Genomic DNA, 20,409 nt, shown 5'->3' with positions numbered 1-20,409 from the left:
TAAAGGCAACACATTCCTTTGGCTTTAAGCTGCGGAGCACTTTCTACCGCCAAGGACACCTGCCTCCCCTAAAATGGCATAATAATAATAATAATAATAATAGCAAAAAGTATAAATGTGCGCTTTATAATTATGTTCCGTGTTTGTTTTGTTTTTTTTTTCCTTCATGATTGAATTGTTACCTTTTATAGCGGTCAAATCTTATTTTCCCCAGAAGAACGGCATCGTGTGTGCGTTGACTTTACCTGGAGTGGATGTGAATGGATAAGGACCTCCAGTCTGAGCTGTGTAAACTTGACTTTTCCAGCATACGGCGTTTACACTGTCATTACCTCCTCCAGCTGCAGTGGGCTCACAAGAACGGACATGGGGACAGAATGCCTGCGTGTGTTTTCCAGTCAAGGCTGACTGACTTTGGTTTGTATAGCTCCCAGGTAAGAAAGGGGAGCGTTACCAGAGATAGAGGAAGTGCATGGCCTATCCCTTTTTATTTATCAGGCAGACATGAAGCATCAGTTTAACAACCAACACACATGATCAAATTGTTTCATGTAAGCCACTTAACTTTTTTTGGAAAGCCCGACAATTTCATTTGAAAACAGACCTAATTACACAAAATGAGAACGTATGAATGTGCACAAAAGAAGACAGTGCAGCTTGAATAAAGGAGAAGCATTGACCTGACAGGGCATAATAGAGGCCAACTGTAACTCACATCAAAAAGTCAAGTTCAGAGTGATACAGATTTATTTTTAAAGAAGAATACTATTTCATCATGAGATCATTTTAGTACAATTTCTTCCATTTGGCACTAAAGGCATGGGCTGTGATGTGAGCTGTGCTCCCTGTTGCACTTACACAAGAAGGCCACCAGAGGATGAAGTTGTTCTCTTTCTGAGACCTGCAGGTACCATCTGATTCTGGTCCTGATAAAGACCAGAGCATTGTCTCTTATACTGCAAGGTCAGTTATCTTTATAATGATTTCATCACAGTCTGACTTTAATTTATTTATTTCTCACATTTCAATTGTGTCTCAGTGTTTGAGTAAGTCTTTTTTCTTTGTAGGACTTATGTGATGTGAAAAAAGAACTCCCATCACTTGACCTCTAAGTAGCACCCAATACACGTTAACTTATATCTTTGTTTCACTAATGCAATGTCAAACCCATCAAAGCAAAACAATAAATAAACGAATGTGGAGAATGCATCTTAACAGAAGAGGTGGCAAAAAAAAATCCATTCACTGATGCAAATTAATTAATTAATTATGGGTGAACTATTTCATAAAATGAATCACACACATGAATTCATCAGGTTAGTGGGGCTTCCCTCACACAGTCAGGGTACTTTTCCTCATTTATTTGTATTCGAGCACATTTGTTGTCACAGGAAAAGGCACTGGGTTCAGTCCTCTGGCACTTTGTAATGGACTCTGCTGCATTAGTTGGCGTATCTGCACGCCTGCAGGCTACTGCCTGAACACGTCCACAGCTCTGTAAATGTCTGCTTTACTCGCATTCCAGTGTCAGGGGAAAGAAAGGCAAAGTTGTCTGCTAACTGCTATGTCGCAGTGTAACCTTGCAGAGAGCAGAAACAGTAATATGAAGTAGATCCTGGAGCTCTACAATGAAAACAGACATCCACTCATCCTTTGACTTAAGCAAAGTATGATGACAGACAAAGTGATGACAGGTGGTGATGCTGACCTTTTTGACCTTTTTCAGTGCTGTAAGTTACAACACTTTGATCATTATTTAACATATGATTAATGTGTATGAATTCAAAATGCTTTCTCCTGCAAATATATTATTAAGATTTTTCTTTTTTGCACTCGACAATTAATATGGTTGATCAGACAACTTCATTCCATTTTGAATTCTCAAAGTAAGCCTTCACGTAAAAAGGCCAATATCACCTTATGTGTAAGTAATTACAGTGAGGTTAGCTTGGGAAAACACACAAACAGAATGTGTTGAATGAATGAGTCTCACTTCAAAAGAGATTTGAACAACAGAAATGTGCTGGAAATTTGAATTAAAGGCGTAAGCACTAAGAATTTACTCTGGTATTACATGTCGTTTTTGAAATGGATGCCTTGTAATAAAATGGATGGCATTTTGTCATATAAATGATTTAAACAGTTGTATGGCAACAGCAGTTTTAGAAGGATCCCTAAACCCTTCAGTTGTCTAGGAACAAATTGCACATGAACATAACAAAGTGTTCTATATTTCTTCACAGAATGACTTATTCACAGCATCGTTGCTGACCTTTCATACTGAGTGACACATTTTAATACACAAAAATACAAGATCACATGTTCTGAGTAATCAATACATAAAATTCCCTCCTGGTCATATGATGTAACAACCTGACATAGACTTTTCTGCTAAATGTTTTTGAGTGACCCAGCATTATCCATGTCCTGAAGGCCAAAACTGACGAACTGACTGAGTATGTTTTCTAAACTGAGATACTTAGATGCTGTTGATGAAACAGTGTTTGTAAGCAGGTGGCCGTCCTGTCAATCCTGTCAGCGCTGTTTAGATTTAAAAGCTTCACACCCTTTTCTAGTCTAGTGATTTACTGAACACATTTGTGGGTGGACAATCTGACTCCAGTTCGTTCTTTTGCAACAGAATTTCACTCAAGCTCCAAGCTGTTTCACCTCAAATGAGCATTGTAGAGAAGACAGACACACAACAGCAGAAATTATTTTCAAGATGCATAACTTTTGAAGAAAGTAAAAATTAAAAAATCTATTTTTATTTTTAAGAAAGTATTAACTTCTTTGAAGGAAATAGACTGAATTGGACTTCAAAATTATGACTTTAAAGGAATGAAAGCATTCAGAGTTTCATTGTCAACCGTTTCTGCTTGGGAACCTTTCCGCTAACAGTAGACAAACTCTACTTAAAGACTTGTTTCTTCATCAAATGCAGCTTAGAGAATAACTTAGAGAATAAGTCCCCTTGTAGTTTTTTTCCGTTCAGGAAGTCCAAGTTCTGCTAACCTAACAACCCTTTGAGTTGTTACACGCACAAAGTGTCTAATAACCAGCAACAGGAATCTGACTTATATCAGATTACCTCCAACAGCTGAAATCAGGCAGGAGGGACTGCGGGGCTTTGGAACAGCTAAACAGCTAAACAGCTGAGGAGACTTAGCCCATGCGTCTCACACTCATACAACAGCCTCACTGTCAAATAACACTGGCCCTCCTGCTGTTCATTTCCACAAAGCACAGATTCAGGTGCTGCCTATTGGCTCTTCACAAAACAACTCGTATGGAGTTGCAATTACAAGCATGATCCATGTGGTAATACAGGAAATAAACTCATTGGCTGGCTCAGCTAACTGCAGTTCAAAAAAAAAAAAAAAAAGCCAATTTGTGGAACATTGTCTTTGAATACTAAACTCTGACAAAGATAAGAGAGAGATGACAGCTAAATCGGGTACGGTGCAAAAATAATTCCAAGATTTTTGTTTGACTTCTATGTGTATTATGGCCAGCTCTGAAAAATTGATAAATGGATATTTGTGTGAAATAAAAATGTAATTTAAGTCAGATTAATTTAAATTAATTGTAAGATTTTTTTTTTTTTTTTTTTTCAGTCACAAGATGTGTCATCTTTTTATGATGTTGATGCACTTTCCTCTTTCAGTTAAACGTTGTATTTCAATGTGTGTCTGTGATCATCACAAGCCCTCCCTGGAGGCTAGTTTGTCAATCTTTATTGAGTGAGTTGACCTTTGTGGGGCAGGCAGGGGCAGTGCTACACCTCAGTGAATCCAGAGGGAAATCAAAGGACAGAGGAGACAAAGCAGGAGGAACAGGATAAGGGAAGCAGGCAGCACAGGTCGTATACAGTGGAGTGAAAGTTGCTGTGTGTGATTATGGGAGTTTGAAGAACGTGTGTGTTAGATTATATTTCATCATGCTGATGCTGAGGTCTAGCCTGTGAAGACTCTTACCAAATTTGTGGAGGGTTGTGCTTCACTGCACTTGATGAAACCACCCTCTCACATGCTGGATTTGATGTTTGTTTCATTGTTTACACATACACGTCCTGGGCTTCGTGAAAACACACTTGCTCCAGTACCAAGCAGAAGACACACACATCCAACAGGTAAAATGAGGTAAGTACCAGGGCATCAGGGTGAGCAGCTGCACGCACATCTCCCCTGCATATATTCCATTGAATTAGCGTGTTGGTGTTCTAACAGAATGCACATTCATATGCATGAGTAGGCTGCAGTTCAACAAAAATAAAGACAACATTCAAGCCTGAGCTTGGTCCAGGAGCCTAGCCATGTCCAGCCCTGCAATTTAAACTGACGCAGCAGAGACAGAGATACAATCTCTTTCATTCCCTGCATTTTTCTTCCTTGGCAAAAGTCTGGCACCTACACCTACAACAAATAGTTTGATCAATAATTTTGTTATCTGTTATGCAAATAGCATCTAAGAGATGGGAGCAGGCTGCGTAAGTGTGGGAAGCTCACTTGTACCTCTATACAGCCCTCTGACAACTCTGATTCAAGTGATGGTGGAAATTTGTCAGACATCTCCCAAAGCAGCTACAAACAGCACCTCAAAGATGGAAACATAAAACCTCACTTGAGCAAATACAATGAACTAAGCCAAATATTTTGGCAAGGTTGTTACTGGTCAGATAGTAGACAAACGTATGAATTAAACTGTCAACAGCTATTGCCAGCATATCTCCGGACCCAGCTGCTCTTCATTTGCAAAGTTGTCATTACTAACACGAGATATATGGAGCTAAACTAAAATATCCATGAAATGCGCAATAGCAGAGGCAACATACCTGGCAAAGTAAAAGTACGAACACTCAAAAACTAACTTAAGCTGCTTTGAATTCGACGTTCTGCTGTTCAGAAAAATATTAATAAAATCAGTTAGCTATTATTGAGTTGGAAAATGTCTTCGTACTGAGCTTAAATGACATTAAGAGCCAGATTTGTGCCATTGAGAGGTTCCATCCTCAACTTCCATATACAGCTGAACAAAAGTACAAGCAGCAACCCCTTTGAACTCAGGATGAGGGAAGTAGCAAATGTCATTGCAAGGAGATGGCACAACTTAAATCTATGCGAATAAGCGCTAACCCCTCTATCATCTCCACATTAATAATAACCTGGAAACTGTTGGTGTAACCAGCAAATATATGAGTATTACACTTGCTGCAGTTACTTAAAGGGATTAACATTTAAGGGTTTAACACCGGCTGAGGCTGTGCTTCCTTCATTAGATGTTTAATAATATAATGACTTAAATTGAAGTAACAGATGTCCTCTGAAATGGGTTTAAATGAACTATCTTATCTGAGATAATATTGAGATTAGAAGCTTGCTGGTTTCTTCTTTTTTTTTTTTTTTTTTTTTTTGCAAAGCCTCAAGTAAGCCAAGCAGTCCCCCCTACATTGGCCACCTACTATCTTTAGCCCCTGCTGGCAAGTGAATGGAAGTGCCTGACTTATCTTCACTGCTGTCATCGAGGCAGGCAGTATTTTTAGGGGACAGCAGCAGCTGCAAAAGCATTTAATGGTATTCCATGAACAATGACACTTGGGGTGTCCATGGGCTGAACGACGCAGATTGGGGGTCCACTCTGAAGTTGTTAAACGGGACACTGGTGTGCATCGTGAAGGTCTGCTTTCTCTCCCTCCGAACGAACAGACACTTACAGACATGTTCTTCAGTGGAATTTGGGATCTTTGAGGAGAGCACGAGTCTGAATCTGAAGTCAGCTTGGGACATTACTCAGCCTTCAGGAGACGGGTGGCATTACTTCTCAACTCGAAGAGAGACTGCAAGTGCAGAATGTATGTTGACGGTCGTTCCTGGCAACTGAAGCGAGGTAGGTCATATGAGGGGTACACGGCACAGCTTCACAAGGGGCAGAGGTCATTCCAATTAAATCAGACAAGTAAACACAGGGGCTAATCCCCTCTCTTTAAACCTCCACTGGGAATACAGAAGACTGCATGAATTATATGAATAAAAATCTCACAGCGCAAGAAAACGTTTTCATGCAAGCATTAATATTTCTATCCAACGATTTGTTGAAATATTTTTTAAAATATCTTCCCATCAACATTCAGTTACATATTAAGTTCTTCAGTAGTTAAGCAGAGTAGCTTGCTATCGTTAACTGTATTTTAAATCGTTACAACTAGACATAATTCATTTTATTTTTGTGATGGTAGGAAAATATCACCCAATTGGTTGAAACAATATTTCATTAATAACCAATATATATATATATATATATATATATATAAAGGGTAAAATGACCATTCCCAATTCTTTTTGATATTATTATATTCAATAATTCAAGTGGGATACTTGAAAATCATTATACTGACATAATGTTCTTCAAGACCGGAAACCTTTTTATCAAAAAGTACGAAGGATTAGGTTGATAAGTAAATGATGTGATATTCAAAGGAACATAAAGGAAATGTGTTAGAGGTGAGGGTGAAATTAGACAAATGGTTAAAAGGAGAGCACTATTTTCAACGGGAGATTGAAAAACATAGAAACAAAATTATTCTTATTATTTATGGAGTAAAAAAAGAAAAAAAGAAAATAACTTAGCAGTGATATTTAAAAGAAGTAATTCCCTATCACAGCTGCCAAGAAAGGATGTGATGGGGCTCTGCATATTTTGACTGCTAGGTCTCTTGGGTGGGCAGACTATGCCGGTGTTTGTGTGAGCACGCAGGTTTCAGAGCTGTCTTTGTGATACCTGACACACACATACACACACACACACACACACACTCTCTTGCATGTCTTTATTTAGGGCTTGCTAAATTAAGCACTTTCCCACTGAAATACAGCACCAGCTGTACTGGCTATGTGTTGTGACTGCTGTTGCAACAGGACTAGGTTGTCCCCCTGTTACTTCAAGCCGGGGTTTTTCTCTCGTGCACACACATCTAATTCAATTAACCATAGCATCTATTTGTGCTTAAGCATACGGACGTGCCAATGACATCTTTTTTTTTTTTCCTCCAATCAAAATTTTCTACAGAAAGAAATTTTTAAATCTTTCAGTTAATCTACGTAAGACATAGAGAAAAATACAATCAATTTTTTTCTCACATTAAATCATTTATTCGCATTATCCCAAACGGCCAACTTGTTTGGTGTCAAAGTAATCCGTCTGTTTCTTCTCTTTTCAGAAGTTAGCAGTGCAGAAGTTGGGCCATCTTAGCTCAGTAAATAACTGTGACATCTCTTGGACTGCTTACGGTGAAGTTAAGGCAACTAAGAAGCAGCAATGGATGTCTTTGGCGGTGCACCTCGTTTCTTGGCCTATCCAAGACCTGTGGTGGTGCAAAGCGGAACTGATGCAGTCCTGAAGTGCCAAATTGGTGGCGATCCAAGGCCTGCAGTTATATGGGAGCGAAACAATGAGAAGATTGACCCCCAAGGACGATACAGGGTCTTTGAAGATGGAAATGTTTACAATCTCATTATTTCAGCTGTGACCACAGAAGACAGTGGTCAGTACATATGCAAAGCAAAAAACTGCATTGGGGAAACATATGCAGCGGCCACACTGAAGGTAGAAGGTGAGGCACAGGAGATTGAGTTGCGAGAGGAAAACAAGCCGCGATTTCTCATTAAGCCTCTCTCCACGCGGGCAGGTCGTGGGGAAGATGCCGTCTTTTCTTGTAAGCTTTGGGGTACCCCACGACCAGAAGTTGTCTGGGAAAAGGATGGCAGGAAGCTCAATGAAATATTTGAAAGCACACATTTCAGCGTGGGCTACCAAGATGGAGGATGGTTTCAGCTCAAGATCTTTAAGACTCGTGCACCAGATGGTGGCGTGTATACATGCAAAGCCAGGAATGAATTTGGGGAAGCACTGGCAGGGGCTGTGTTGCTTGTTGATGCTGGGCCAGGACATGAGGAAGATGGAAATCGTAATGGCTACACAAATTGCCACTGGAAAGCTCACCAAGGAAAACAGAGGAGTGGCAGGCAGGTGTCAAACCGACTCAGAGACGACAACACGACCAAGTCAACTAAAGTAAAAATGTTTGCAGTGACAGAGGGCAAACATGCTAAATTCCGTTGCTTTGTGACTGGTAAACCCAAACCAGAAATAATTTGGAGGAAAGACGGCAGGCTGATACTGTCTGGAAGGCGCTATTTGTTGTATGAGGATAGAGAAGGATACTTCACACTTAAAGTTCTATATTGTAAGCAGAAGGATAATGGCGTTTATGTTTGTGCTGCATCAAATACTGCGGGGCAAACCCTCAGTGCTGTGCACCTCTCCGTAAAGGGTAAGTCCAGATCATTCTCAGAAGCCACAGTTTTCATTTTGTGAAATTTATAAAAATGTAGGCCAGAATTTGAGAGTAAATGTCGACACAGTCCTAGGCTGGAATGCATTTCCATGAGTAAGGGAGTGACTGAGGGTCTGGTGAGTTCTTAGATTAGATTTCTACCATTTGATCTTAGAGGATGTCAGTGAGGTATCTCCAGAAAGGTTCTCTGAGCTCATTTGTTGGAATAAGGCCAAAAAACCAGGGAAAATAGAAAATGTTACGTTTTATGGTGGCATATTAATACTTTCTAAAATAAAACTGGATATAAAATTCTGTAATATGCAATAGAAATATTCCAATTATGTGTATGACATTTCAAATACAGCAAAAGTTAAAAACTCATATTGCTAATGTTACTTTAAGTTTTGTTTTGATCTTATTGTCCTTAAAGGCTTTGGTTGAAAGTACTAGTTTAGTCTGGTAAATGTCACACATATAGCATCATATCACGAGTCAGTTAAACTCATAAAAGGACAGGTCAGCAGGCCTGCGAGTTACAAATATAATTAGTAATCACATTATTTGACATCAGCTGCATTAAATGTAATCCAATCCTTAGGGCACTGGGGGATTAATGAAATGTATTAATGATCTGAAATTCGACCTGAGCTTTAGGTAGACTCCAGCTGCAGCAAGATGTCTGCAAAGTCACTTAGCTTGTCAAACATCTAGGGAGTTGTCCATGTGATCGAAATCTTTGGGAAGGGGATCATATTTCTCACATGGCCCGAAGACGCCCCAAACTAAAAGCACCAACATAAAGTATTGTACTGTATCAGTCAGCGGTATCACGCAACATTAAGAGGATTAATGGCAAGTGATAGCCAGAGGGGAAGATTCAAAGGTCATTTAAGCAGAAGATGTGGAATGTATTTAATCAGTTGTATGTGTGTTTAATTGAATTTGTTAGAACAATAAAATTAGGAAATAACAAGTTTGCATACAGAACACTAAATATAGTCCACATTCTTTTGTTTACAACTGTCTGGTACTGTCTGATGGTGTCAGTTACAAACAGTTTATTTCCTATCTAACGCCCTGATGTGTTAATGATCTTTCCATTCCTCAACTAAATAAGCCACTTGTCTCATGATTTCGCTCATCTTGTTTGCTTCATTGGAATTTGCTGCCAAATATAAGCCAATTTACAGTGTTTAAGGAGGACTTAGATGGCGTGTCCTGTGGCACTGTAGCCACTCATTTTGGTGGGATGATTTGCCTGATGAGTTTATACTGATGAAATGCTATGAAAATGTAGATGACATTAGTATGATTGTCTCTAGTTTGTTGTTAGTTTGTAAGACATTACATTGACTTAATCAAACTGGCCTTATTCATCGGTCCCAGAGCCACCTGTGCGGTTCAAGCAGCCTCTCATTGATCTCGAAGTGTGGGAACGAGACTTGGCTATTCTCGAGTGTGAAGTTCCAGAGGACTCTGTTCCCATCACATGGTATCTGGAGGATAGACGACTGCAGCCAGGGGCCAAATATGGAATGGAGGAGTGGGGAACAAAAAGGCGACTAACTATCCGTGACATCGGTGTCGATGATGATGGGATTTACCTCTGTGAGATGCCTGACGGGGGGAGAAGCATTGCAGAGGTAGCCGTGAAAGGTAAATCATGATCAGATAACATTAGCTTTATTTGACATGCATAATATAATGCAAACATGCAAACTGACATACATGGACATCAAGACAATGATTTTTTTATTTACTTATTTTTTTGTCTCACTGTTTCATTGTCTTGTTGCTTTGACTCAGTATAGTTCTGTTCCATGAGGACACTCTACTTCCAAGAGCCCACGAAGGAGTGATAGCTCTTGTGCACTGGGGACAAAAGAGGCATAAAAGATGTGGATAGTGTGGTTGGATGGATAAATTAATCATTGGTCATTTACAACAATTGTAATTTAGCCATGACAAAGGAGGTCCCTGAATGTTATTGAGATTATCTTTGCCCAAATCACAATAATACACATCTTCCTTAAGGGAAAGCATACTGGAGGCATTTGAATTCTTTGGGATTTTTGTCTGTTAGATAGTCAGATTTCTTGTCTTGTTAATGTGCTATGGAATCACTCAAGTGTCTCTCTGCAGGTACAATTATGCGAAAGCTTCCAAGAAAAGTGGATGTCTTAGAAGGTGAAAATGCTGCCTTTTGTGTTGAGGTGGAAAAAGAGGAGATGGACATACACTGGTACAAAGATGGCACAGAGCTGCGTGAAACCCATCAGACCATTCTTAAGTCTTTTGGACGAACTCACATTCTGGTTTTCGTCAACACAATGCCCCAGGACTCTGGTCTAGTGACTTTCCTTGTAGGCAGATCAAAGACTTCCTCTCAGCTAAGAGTAAAAGGTATGGTTCCTTAAGTCAACATGTATCACTTATTACAGAGGGAGCTGAATTCATAACCTACTTTTGTTTTAGCTGCCAGACATTGTCCTCCAAGCTGTCCGGTAGGTGTGCAGATCAACACGGAGCGTGCAAATGCTGCTCTTCTGTCATGGGTTCCTGCTCAAGACTCACGAAAGAATCCTCCATCCGGATATGTGCTTGAGCGACAGGAAGTCGGCACTGGCTCACAGGAGTGGTTACAGTGCCTGACCACCGACTCTGCAACCTCTGTGGAGATCCTTGGTGACAGTGTGCCATGCGAGGCAGATTATCGTTTTCGCATTTGCAGTGTAAACAAGTATGGAAAGAGCAACAACGTTGAGTTCCCACGGGCTGTTCACTTGGGTAAGTTCAGTTACAGTAAAATAAGTGGGTCTTAATTCTTTATTGGTCAAAGCTCAACATGGTTGAGGACTTTCCTTTCTAAACAATGTAAAACTGACCTTCTTTTGTAGTTCCAGTGGCCAGGATTCAAGCACCCTTACAGGACGCCTTGGTACCCGAGGGCCAGGATGCCAGCTTCTCTATTGAGCTCTCTGCCTCGGTTATTGGTACATGGTTCTTAAATGGTACACAGCTCCAGGAGGATGAACGCTTCTCTATGCGTCGGTCACGAACACACCAATCTCTTCGCATTCGAGGAGTACGCGATTCAGATAATGGAGCTGAGATTACATTTATTGCCTATGGCATCCGGGATTCTGCTGCTCTGTACATTCAAGGTATTTGTGTCACACTGTCAGAGGTTTCCTAAGTATGCCTCTGGTTTGGCCGTGCATATTTATGTTATCTGTTTAACTGGAATTTTGAAATGTCATTGGGGAAAAAAATCTGCAGTTTATTATCCTTTATCCAGTTTATTACAAGTCACAAGAAAGTTGTTTTTCTCCTGTCAGCTCCTCTTGTCAAGTTTTCACCACTGTCAGAAATGGATCGAAACAAATTTGTAGAAATTGGGAATCCCATCGTGCTCTATTGTGAGCTCTCAGATCCTGCAGCTCCAGTGCACTGGTACAAAAATGGGATGGAGTTACAAACAATGGAGGGTCTCCACATCCAATCAGAGGGCACCATGAGACGGATTGTCATCCAGTCGGCGGAATTTACACATTCAGGGGTGTATTGCTGTGATGCCATTGATGATGTCATCAGGTTCAATGTGGAAGTAGAGGGTGAGTAGCATTTCCTGTTAGTCTTCGCAGACTAACCATCTTTATTTTCATGTTACCCACCATTATCCTTTTTATTTTAAAAACATGTATTTCTGACTTCTTAAAATTTATATTTATTTAACCATTCATTAAAATTATCTAAATGTCCATAGCCCCACCTGTGAGGTTTTCAGCTATTCCAGACGATGAGAGGAACAAAACAATCCAAATAGGCTGCCCGGTTGTTTTACAATGTGAGCTCTCAGATCCCTCTGCCCAGGTGCACTGGTACAAAGATGGGTCCAAGCTCCATCCTCAAACTGGAGTAGATATTCTAACAGAAGACTGGGCAAGAAAACTGATTGTGCATTGTGCAGAATATTTCCATTCTGGCTTATACTGCTGCAAGACAAAGGGTGACACCATCACATTCAATGTGGACGTTAAAGGTGATTTGTTTTACCTTAAGCAATGTGCAACATTAACAAGCGCCTCTCAGCAAAGCAACTAACTTCACTCTACAGATAAGAAACTCTTGAATGTTATTAAAGTGCAGCTAAGCTGTAACCTTTTTACAATGCATTATAGCATGTCAGCATGTCAGGTGTCAGAAACTAGAACATTGATCTGAAGGTTGACGTAAGATTTAAATATATCTGTAGCTCCACCTGTGAAGTTCTCCGCAATTCCTGAGGAAATGAGGACCAAGTCGATCGAAGCAGGCTGCCCTGTTGTACTCCAGTGTGTGGTGTCGGATCCTGAGGCCCATGTTTGCTGGTACAAGGATGAAATAGAGCTCATTTCAACCTCTACAATACAAATCCACTCAGAGGGCAGCACAAGGACACTAGTTGTTCAGTCTGCAGAGCTGTGCCACACTGGTGTGTACAGATGCACCACACAGGATGATACCATGGAGTTTCAAGTGGAAATCAAAGGTGACTTTACAATTTTTATCTTGTGCCTTTATTACTGTAACCCCACCTCCTCTTCCAAGATGCCACTAATCATCTTTGCTTCTCCTCTAAGCTTAAAGACCTGTTAACACACCAGGTTTATTTATTGGTTTTATAATTATTGGTTTTGTGACTGCTGCACCCCTCCTGAAATTGAAAATCTTCAAAGGCCTTTCATCTTGTGCTCAGTAGTTATATTTTTTGCAAGGTATCAATTTCCAAAGTCTTGATTTTATTTAGCTGTCCTGAATTCCCAATACTAGCTAAACCAGTGACGTACTCTACTATCTTTGACGGTGAGAGAACCAAGTCACTTGAAGCAGGCAAAGCTTTGGAGCTGGAATGTGAGGTTGCAGACTCCACTGTGCCAGTCTACTGGTATAAAGATGGTGTAAGGCTCTTCCCGCAGAATGGTTGGGATATGCAGAGTAATGGCACTTTGAGGAGACTCAAAATCCCATCTGCTGAGCTCTTGCACTCAGGGCTATACAGCTGTGAAACCTCTGATGACACTATCCACTTCACTGTGGATATTAAAGGTGACTTTTCTTATCAAAATTTTGATTCTTAAAGCAATTATTTGAGCTTCTCGGAGACTAGACGCGACTAACCTTTTTAATACGCACATGTGTCTGTCTGCGTTAAGTATTGTCGTGTGTTAATATGTAACAGTTTGTCTGGTAAATCTGTACTGACAAAACATCTATGTAATCTTAAAAGTACGCGTTTTCCGTCTGAGATATAACAATTTAATTATCATGCCTGGGGAAGCTTTGGAAATATAACCCCTTTCTTGATTAGAGTCTAAATATGTACTTTTTAAGTCCACAATTATAATATGAATCATCATCTTCAGCTCCAACGTTGCCGGTGTCACCCTCACAAGACGTTGTGGAGACCCAGTCACTTGAGGCAGCCTGCTCCACTGACGCAACATGTGACACCTCAGACCCTGCTGTCTATGTGGCATGGCAGAGGGATAAAGAACATGATACTAATAGAGAGCCTGATTTTGAAATGGAAAGCATCAAGAAGACGCTTGTTATTGAACCAACTCATCCTTCAAACTCTGGAGCATACTATTGTGCAACAGCAGATGATGTTGCCCAATTGATAGTAAAAAATCAAGGTGACTTTTGTGTGTGTGTGTGTTTTCTGTGTTAGTTATGACTAACTCTTTATGCAGCTTTAAGTCTGTCCACTTCTTGTTGTTAAACAAGTGACAGTGTGTGACAGTATCTCTTTTAAGTCATTTTTCTAATATGTAGGACAATGTATAATGAAATTATCCCCCCCAATGATTCTCTGTAGTGTCATCGCCGACATATCTGCTTGGTACCGATGTTGAGAAGACCAAGTCTGCTGAAGAGCACTGCCCCATTGTTCAGCAATTTGAGATTTCAGATCCCATTGCCAAAGCCTGTTGGTACAAAGACGGAACACAGATCTACCCAAAAATGGAGCCTGACTCTGAGTCACAGAGCAGCACCCAGGCCCCGCCCCTCCAGTCACATGATTTGTCTGGTGATGAGAGGTTTGACTGTGAAACATCTGGTGATGCACAGTCAAATGTGGACATGAAAGGTGGTGTTCCACAATGTACCTGCACAATTAAGAATCAAGAATTTAGTTACATCCATAAAGCTATCACCCAGCTCATTGTTTTTTCTTTGGCTTTGTCCAAACAGCAGAGCACTGTCACTATGGTGATGAGATTGGTGAGATAGCTGATGCATCTGCCCATTGCACTGTGGATGTCAAAGGTGATTTGATATATTTCAACATCAGTCATCCATGTTAACCCAGCACATAAATGCCACTAACAACAGTGGTGTATTTTATTGTTAGTGCAATCATCTGAGGCACCTGTATTCTGTTTATTTAGAATTGCTTTTTGTGACACTGTCATCCATACTTTCATGTCATTTCCTGCAGTTTTGGCTCTTAATGAAATATGTGGGTGTTTCGTAGCTGAGTAGCCGCTCCTCATACTAACATATATGTTGTGTTTGTCAGTTCATTCTTCATTTTAATAGTCATCCTTGCTTGTAACAAGCAGCTTACAACTCTTTTAGTTCATCTTGTGTCTTATTTCATCACCAGAACCTCTCATTCACATTGCTGCCCCAAACGTCTCCCTGTTGCAATGACAACGAACTCTTACCAAACAGGAGAAAATTAATACGCATTTGAGGTTTTTAAGGTGGTAGTGCAGAGATTGATGGCATGGCAATACAAGGACTCAGTTCAAAGGGGAAGTATAGGTGCTCAATCTCAGACCAAACCTGGTCGACTTTCTTGTTTGTCTTTGCAATGGATTACCCCATAACTCCATGCTAACCCACACTGATGTAAAATTCTGTTATGAGAAGAAGTATTGACACCATCATCCACTGAAAACCTCTCTCTGTGTACATCACAATGCTTATAGCTACATCGCCAAGGCTCTCTTCTGACCAAGAGAGGGACAAGTCCACTGAAGAGGCTTATCCTGTTGACGTTATCTGCATGTCCTCAAAATGCAATTCTGGCACCTTCTGTGGCAAGAGTGGAGATTCCATTAAGGAAGACCATTTGGGACCAATGCCAACTTCCCATTCAACATACGAAAATACGAGTGACAGGATTACAACTGAACAGCCAAAGGAGCTCTCCGACAACCAGCAAGCAATAAATGAACAGCCTCCAATTTACTGTAACTCTACCAAGCCAACCATAATCCAATCTAACACACACCATTACTCTAAACAGTCCACAGAATCACAAGGTGAGGAATTCATTTATTATGTACAGCATGCAGAAAGTCCATCTGAAGAGTATGATAATTTCCTACAGACAGCTGCCCATGCAGATGAGTTTTGTCATTTTTCACAAACTTCAGCAGTTGAATCAGAGCAGCTACGTCGCTCAATACAAACACCAACTGTCCAGTCAGAGCTAGGAAACCCTTTGCATATCTCAGATGTCCAGTCAGAAAACATTACTAAGCACTTACAGATCTCAACAGTAATGTCGGACAAGCCCTGTAACTCCTTAAAAACTGTAGCTCTGCAGTCAGAGGAGCCCTTTGCACCCTTACATACAGCAACTGTCCAATCAGAGGAGCCCCTCGCATCCTTACATAGCACAACTGTCCAATCAAAGGAGCCATTTGCAGCCTTAAATACATCAAATATCCAATCAGAGGAGCCCCTCGCATCCTTACATAGCACAACTGTCCAATCAGAGGAGCCCTTTGCAGCCTTAAATACATCAAATATCCAATCAGAGGAGGCCTTTGCACCCTTACGTACATCAACAGTCCAATCAGAGGAGGCCTTTGCACCCTTACATAGCACAACTGTCCAGTCTGAGGAAAGATTTACATCTTTACATCACACAACTTTCCAAACAGAGGAACGTTTTACATCTTTACATCACACAACTGTCCAGTCAGAGGAACCTTTTACATCTTCACACAACACAACTGTCCAAACAGAGGAACCATTTACATCTTTACACAACACAACTGTCCAGTCACAGGAACCATTTACATGCTTACATAACACAACTGTCCAGTCAGAAGACCAATTTACATCTTTACACAACACAACTGTCCAGTCACAGGAACCATTTAGGTCCTTACATAACACAACTGGCCAGCCAGAAGACCCATTTGCATCTTTACACAACAAAACTGTCCAGTCAGAAGACCCATTTACATCTTTACATAACAAATCTGCCCAATCAGAAGAACCATTTACATGCGTCCATAACACAACTGTCCTGTCAGGGAGGCCCTTTGAATCCTTGCAGACTGGAAATATCGAATCAGAGGAGCACTTAACTTCCTTACATATCACAACTGTCCAGTCAAAAGAGCCTTTTAAACCCTTACAGACAATTGTCCAACCAGATGAACTCTGTGGCTCCATGCCGATGCCAGCTGTCCTTTCAGAGAACCTTCTTGATTGCTCACAAACTGAAACTACCTGTTCAGAGGGTCTGGACAACTCCTCAGGGACTGCAGGCAACAAGTCAGAGAAATTAAACAATGACTTCCCAAACACCACATCCCCTGATTCACTGGACTTGTGTCACTCCAAAGATGCAGAAACTGTCCAACCAGGGGAGCATTACAGCTTAAGTCAGCTTGCACACGTGAAAATGGATGGCCTCTATCTCACAAGACAAGAAGTGCCAACCCATTCAGAGGTGGTGTGTCAGCCCGTACAGACAACAACAATCCAAGCTGAGTGTCCTAATATCATGGAGGCCACAGAAGAGCAAGCAGACAGCACAGTTATCGCTGGACAAAGATCGCCTACTCAGAGTGCAGGGTCTTACTATATCAAGAAAGCATCTTCAGTCCAATTGGAGGAAATCTATCTATCAAGAACATGTGACAGTCACTGGAGTGACAGTGTCACTGCAAATAAGGTGGCTGTTGAAGGTGATTTAAATGGTTAGCATTGTCAAGCAAAAAAAAATGGACGGGCACAATGTTGACGTTGTGTAAAATGAAGAGATTGCTTTTGGCAATCCTTGACATTTTGACAATATACTTGATTTTTCTGATACTAAACCTACTTTAATAAAATTTTGAGCTTGGGTGGTCTGTGAGGAATATTAAAAATAGGGAAAATGGTAAATACGTTAGCTTCAAATCCTAACTTGAATGCAGAGTTATCAAGTCTAACCAAAGACACTTCTTGTTAGAGCACTAATACAACATGAAGAGATATTTTTAAAATTACTTATAACTTAAGATTTATTGGCATGACTAATTGTGTTTTGAGAGAATTTGCTCTTCTGTTGTTTGAAAGCATCATATTTTTTTTTGTTGTACTCAGTCATAGTAATGCAATTTTCTCCTGATATTACCTCAAACATCCCCAGCTCCGCCTGTGACAATTACAACGCTTTGTGAGGATGAGAGGAACAAGTCTGTTGAAGTTGATGAACCCATAGTACTACAATGCAAGGTATCAGATCCTAATGCTCAAGTTACTTGGTACAAGGACGGAATAAGACTACAAGGTGCAGCTGGTCAAGACATGGTGGCAGAGGGTTCCATGAGAACATTGGCTTTCCAGTCAGCGATGGTGTCTCATGCAGGGATATACAGCTGCAAGACAACAGACGATGCAATGCAGTTTCATGTGGATGTCAAAGGTGACAAAAGTTGTTTTCATTTGCTCCGTAAATAGATTTTAGTGAGGGCAAAATGCATTCAAATGTGTCACTTTATTAGTGTTACCTTGGATGAATAGAGTCTAAACCAACAAAGAGAAGAATTTTGCCAGAGTAGATGAACATAAAATCTTGATTAATTTTGTAATATTTTGATGATGGCAATTTACACTGAATTTAAAGCATCTGTACAGAATAAGAGAGCAATGCCGTGAGCTCAATTTGTGTACAATTCGGACACTAGTGTATGTAACAATAAGAAAAATTGCAAATGCCTGCATGAGAGTAGATAAGGAATGATTCCGCTTTTAAATCATAGCAATCAAAAAACTCAACACTCAAGGCACTCAACATGTAGCTTTTTACTTAGGTATGGTAAAACCATAGCTGTGTCTCAATATCCATGCTTCCATGACAGCATCAAAATGTAGTTCATTATATATTTTCTGGTATATAGTTTGTGAATGTAGGCAGTTTTAGTATTGCCTGCGCTTTCGGGAAATTGAAACATGTTCCTGTGATTGTTATTGAAAATTTCCACAGGTTGCTTCGTCCGTTTGGCTTAAAAATGAACGTTTTACGCTGCCACGTGCACGCCGAAATCAAGCAGCCTCATTTCCATGGTGCCTAATGCGTCTGTGGTTTTCCCTTTCACTCACACAGTTAAAATGGTTAGGTTGATCCAATTCCAAATACTCCGAAAGGCAAGCAGCTGTGGCATAGCCAGACTATACTGAAAAATGGACATAGACTCTGGGTCTTTGAGGAAAGTCCGATGTTTAAGACCTTTGCATTCTATCTATTGATCACTGGGGCCGGCTCAACTGGTTGGCAGAAGAAGTCAGATTGTATTGAAGTCTATGTGAAAATGGCCCTACTTTTCGTTTGATTTATTTTTTATTTTGGTATAAGAATTAGTTCAGTAAAAGAGGACAAATCAAATGTGGGACTCACATACGAATTAGCGTACAAGTTTAAGTGAAATATGATTCAGCAATGGATCTATTTTTGGAACTTTTACTTTTGGTCAATCGGATTTTCTATGTTATCAAAATGATATTGAAGATCTGCTGTAAGCTACATAGTGAATAGTGAATGAAAACTTAGGTAGGATAAAAGAGGTTTTTTTTTTAATTATTATTATTATTTTACTTGCTGATCAGAAAGCTGCAAATGTGTGTCGTAGAAACTATGTTGCTATACTGTGCTAGCAAATGCCATGTGCTTTTAGGTTTAAACAAAATTCCTTGGAATCAGGGCTGAAAGATAGAGGGTTTCGTTTCAGGATTGTGCTGTAAATGACGCTATGCTACGCTTTAATGACCAATTCTATTTCACATTCAATCCTTTAGCTCCACTGAAGCTCTCAGCTATGTCTGAGGCTGACCAGAAAGAGACAGCCGTCATGGGCTGCCCTATTGCTCAACAAAGTAAGCTGTCAGACCCAGTTGCACAAGTCAGTTGGTACGAGGATGGAACAAGAGTCCTACCTCAAAGCGGAGTAGATTACCAGGCAGAGGGAAGTTTGAGGAGTCTAGTTTTCCCACCAGCAGAGCAGGTTCACACCAGCATATACCATTGTGAGTCAAAGGATGATGACATCGATTTTGCTTTGGAAATAAAAGGTGAAGCTCTTACTGTCTTGCTCTGCCAGCTAACTGTAGCAGCAGTTATGTTGATTAAGTCATATTTGTTTAATAAACTAACAGAAATGGGAATATTTCTATTTCCCAAACTTGGTCATCTGCTCATCTAAAACCGCAAGCAGCAGGTTTCCTCTGAAATTCTACCAGTTAAGTCCATAATACAAATCCTGAATAAGTACATTTAAATGTATTACCTTAATTTGTCTTTGCATGCCACATTTCTAAGATGATAAATATAAACAATTGAACAAACATTAAGATACATATAGGATATTTAATGTGTAACAATAAGCTTCATAACACAGCTTGATGTTGTGTCACTCCAGTGAGTAAGCTGGCCACTACACACTAACAGAATACTGCTCTGTCACCATAAACCAGTGGTTCCCAGCCTGTTGGCTGTGGCCAACTGATGGGCCACAAAGCTGCTGCAAGTGAGATGGACCATCTGCAAAACTCTAACCATTTTCAGTAAATCCTTTCCCAACCTTAACACTGTGAAATGCCAACAAAAGGAAATTTTGTTGGCATGGACATGTCATGTGTAGGTTTGCCTTGTCTAGACTTTCAAAATGAATAGCTGCCTCGCAACATATAAATTCATGAAGCGCATCAAAGGAAAGATGGTGAATCAATGAGTCATCTCCCCCCTCAAACAAAAAACAAAACTGGGCATCCTCTGGGTTTCCCCTGCTTTTAGTTACGTC

General features: G+C 40.3%; 1 protein-coding gene across 1 annotated transcript in view; it reads left to right on the top strand.

Moving 5' to 3' along the window:
* Positions 1-7,314: 7,314 nt before the first annotated feature.
* Positions 7,315-20,409, top strand: part of obsl1b (obscurin like cytoskeletal adaptor 1b) — a 33,043-nt gene continuing 19,948 nt past the window's right edge. Inside the window, exons 1-7 of the mRNA XM_029530057.1 lie at positions 7,315-8,329; positions 9,722-9,991; positions 10,478-10,738; positions 10,811-11,122; positions 11,233-11,499; positions 11,674-11,949; positions 12,591-12,866. Of these exons, the coding sequence (XP_029385917.1) occupies positions 7,315-8,329; positions 9,722-9,991; positions 10,478-10,738; positions 10,811-11,122; positions 11,233-11,499; positions 11,674-11,949; positions 12,591-12,866 (2,677 nt within the window). The remainder of the gene's footprint in view (positions 8,330-9,721; positions 9,992-10,477; positions 10,739-10,810; positions 11,123-11,232; positions 11,500-11,673; positions 11,950-12,590; positions 12,867-20,409) is intronic.

Source organism: Echeneis naucrates, chromosome 21 (assembly GCF_900963305.1).
Source record: "Echeneis naucrates chromosome 21, fEcheNa1.1, whole genome shotgun sequence".
Taxonomy (NCBI): Eukaryota; Metazoa; Chordata; class Actinopteri; order Carangiformes; family Echeneidae; genus Echeneis; species Echeneis naucrates.
Note: the sequence above shows the minus strand (reverse complement) of the source record. Positions and strands in the feature narration are given on the sequence as shown.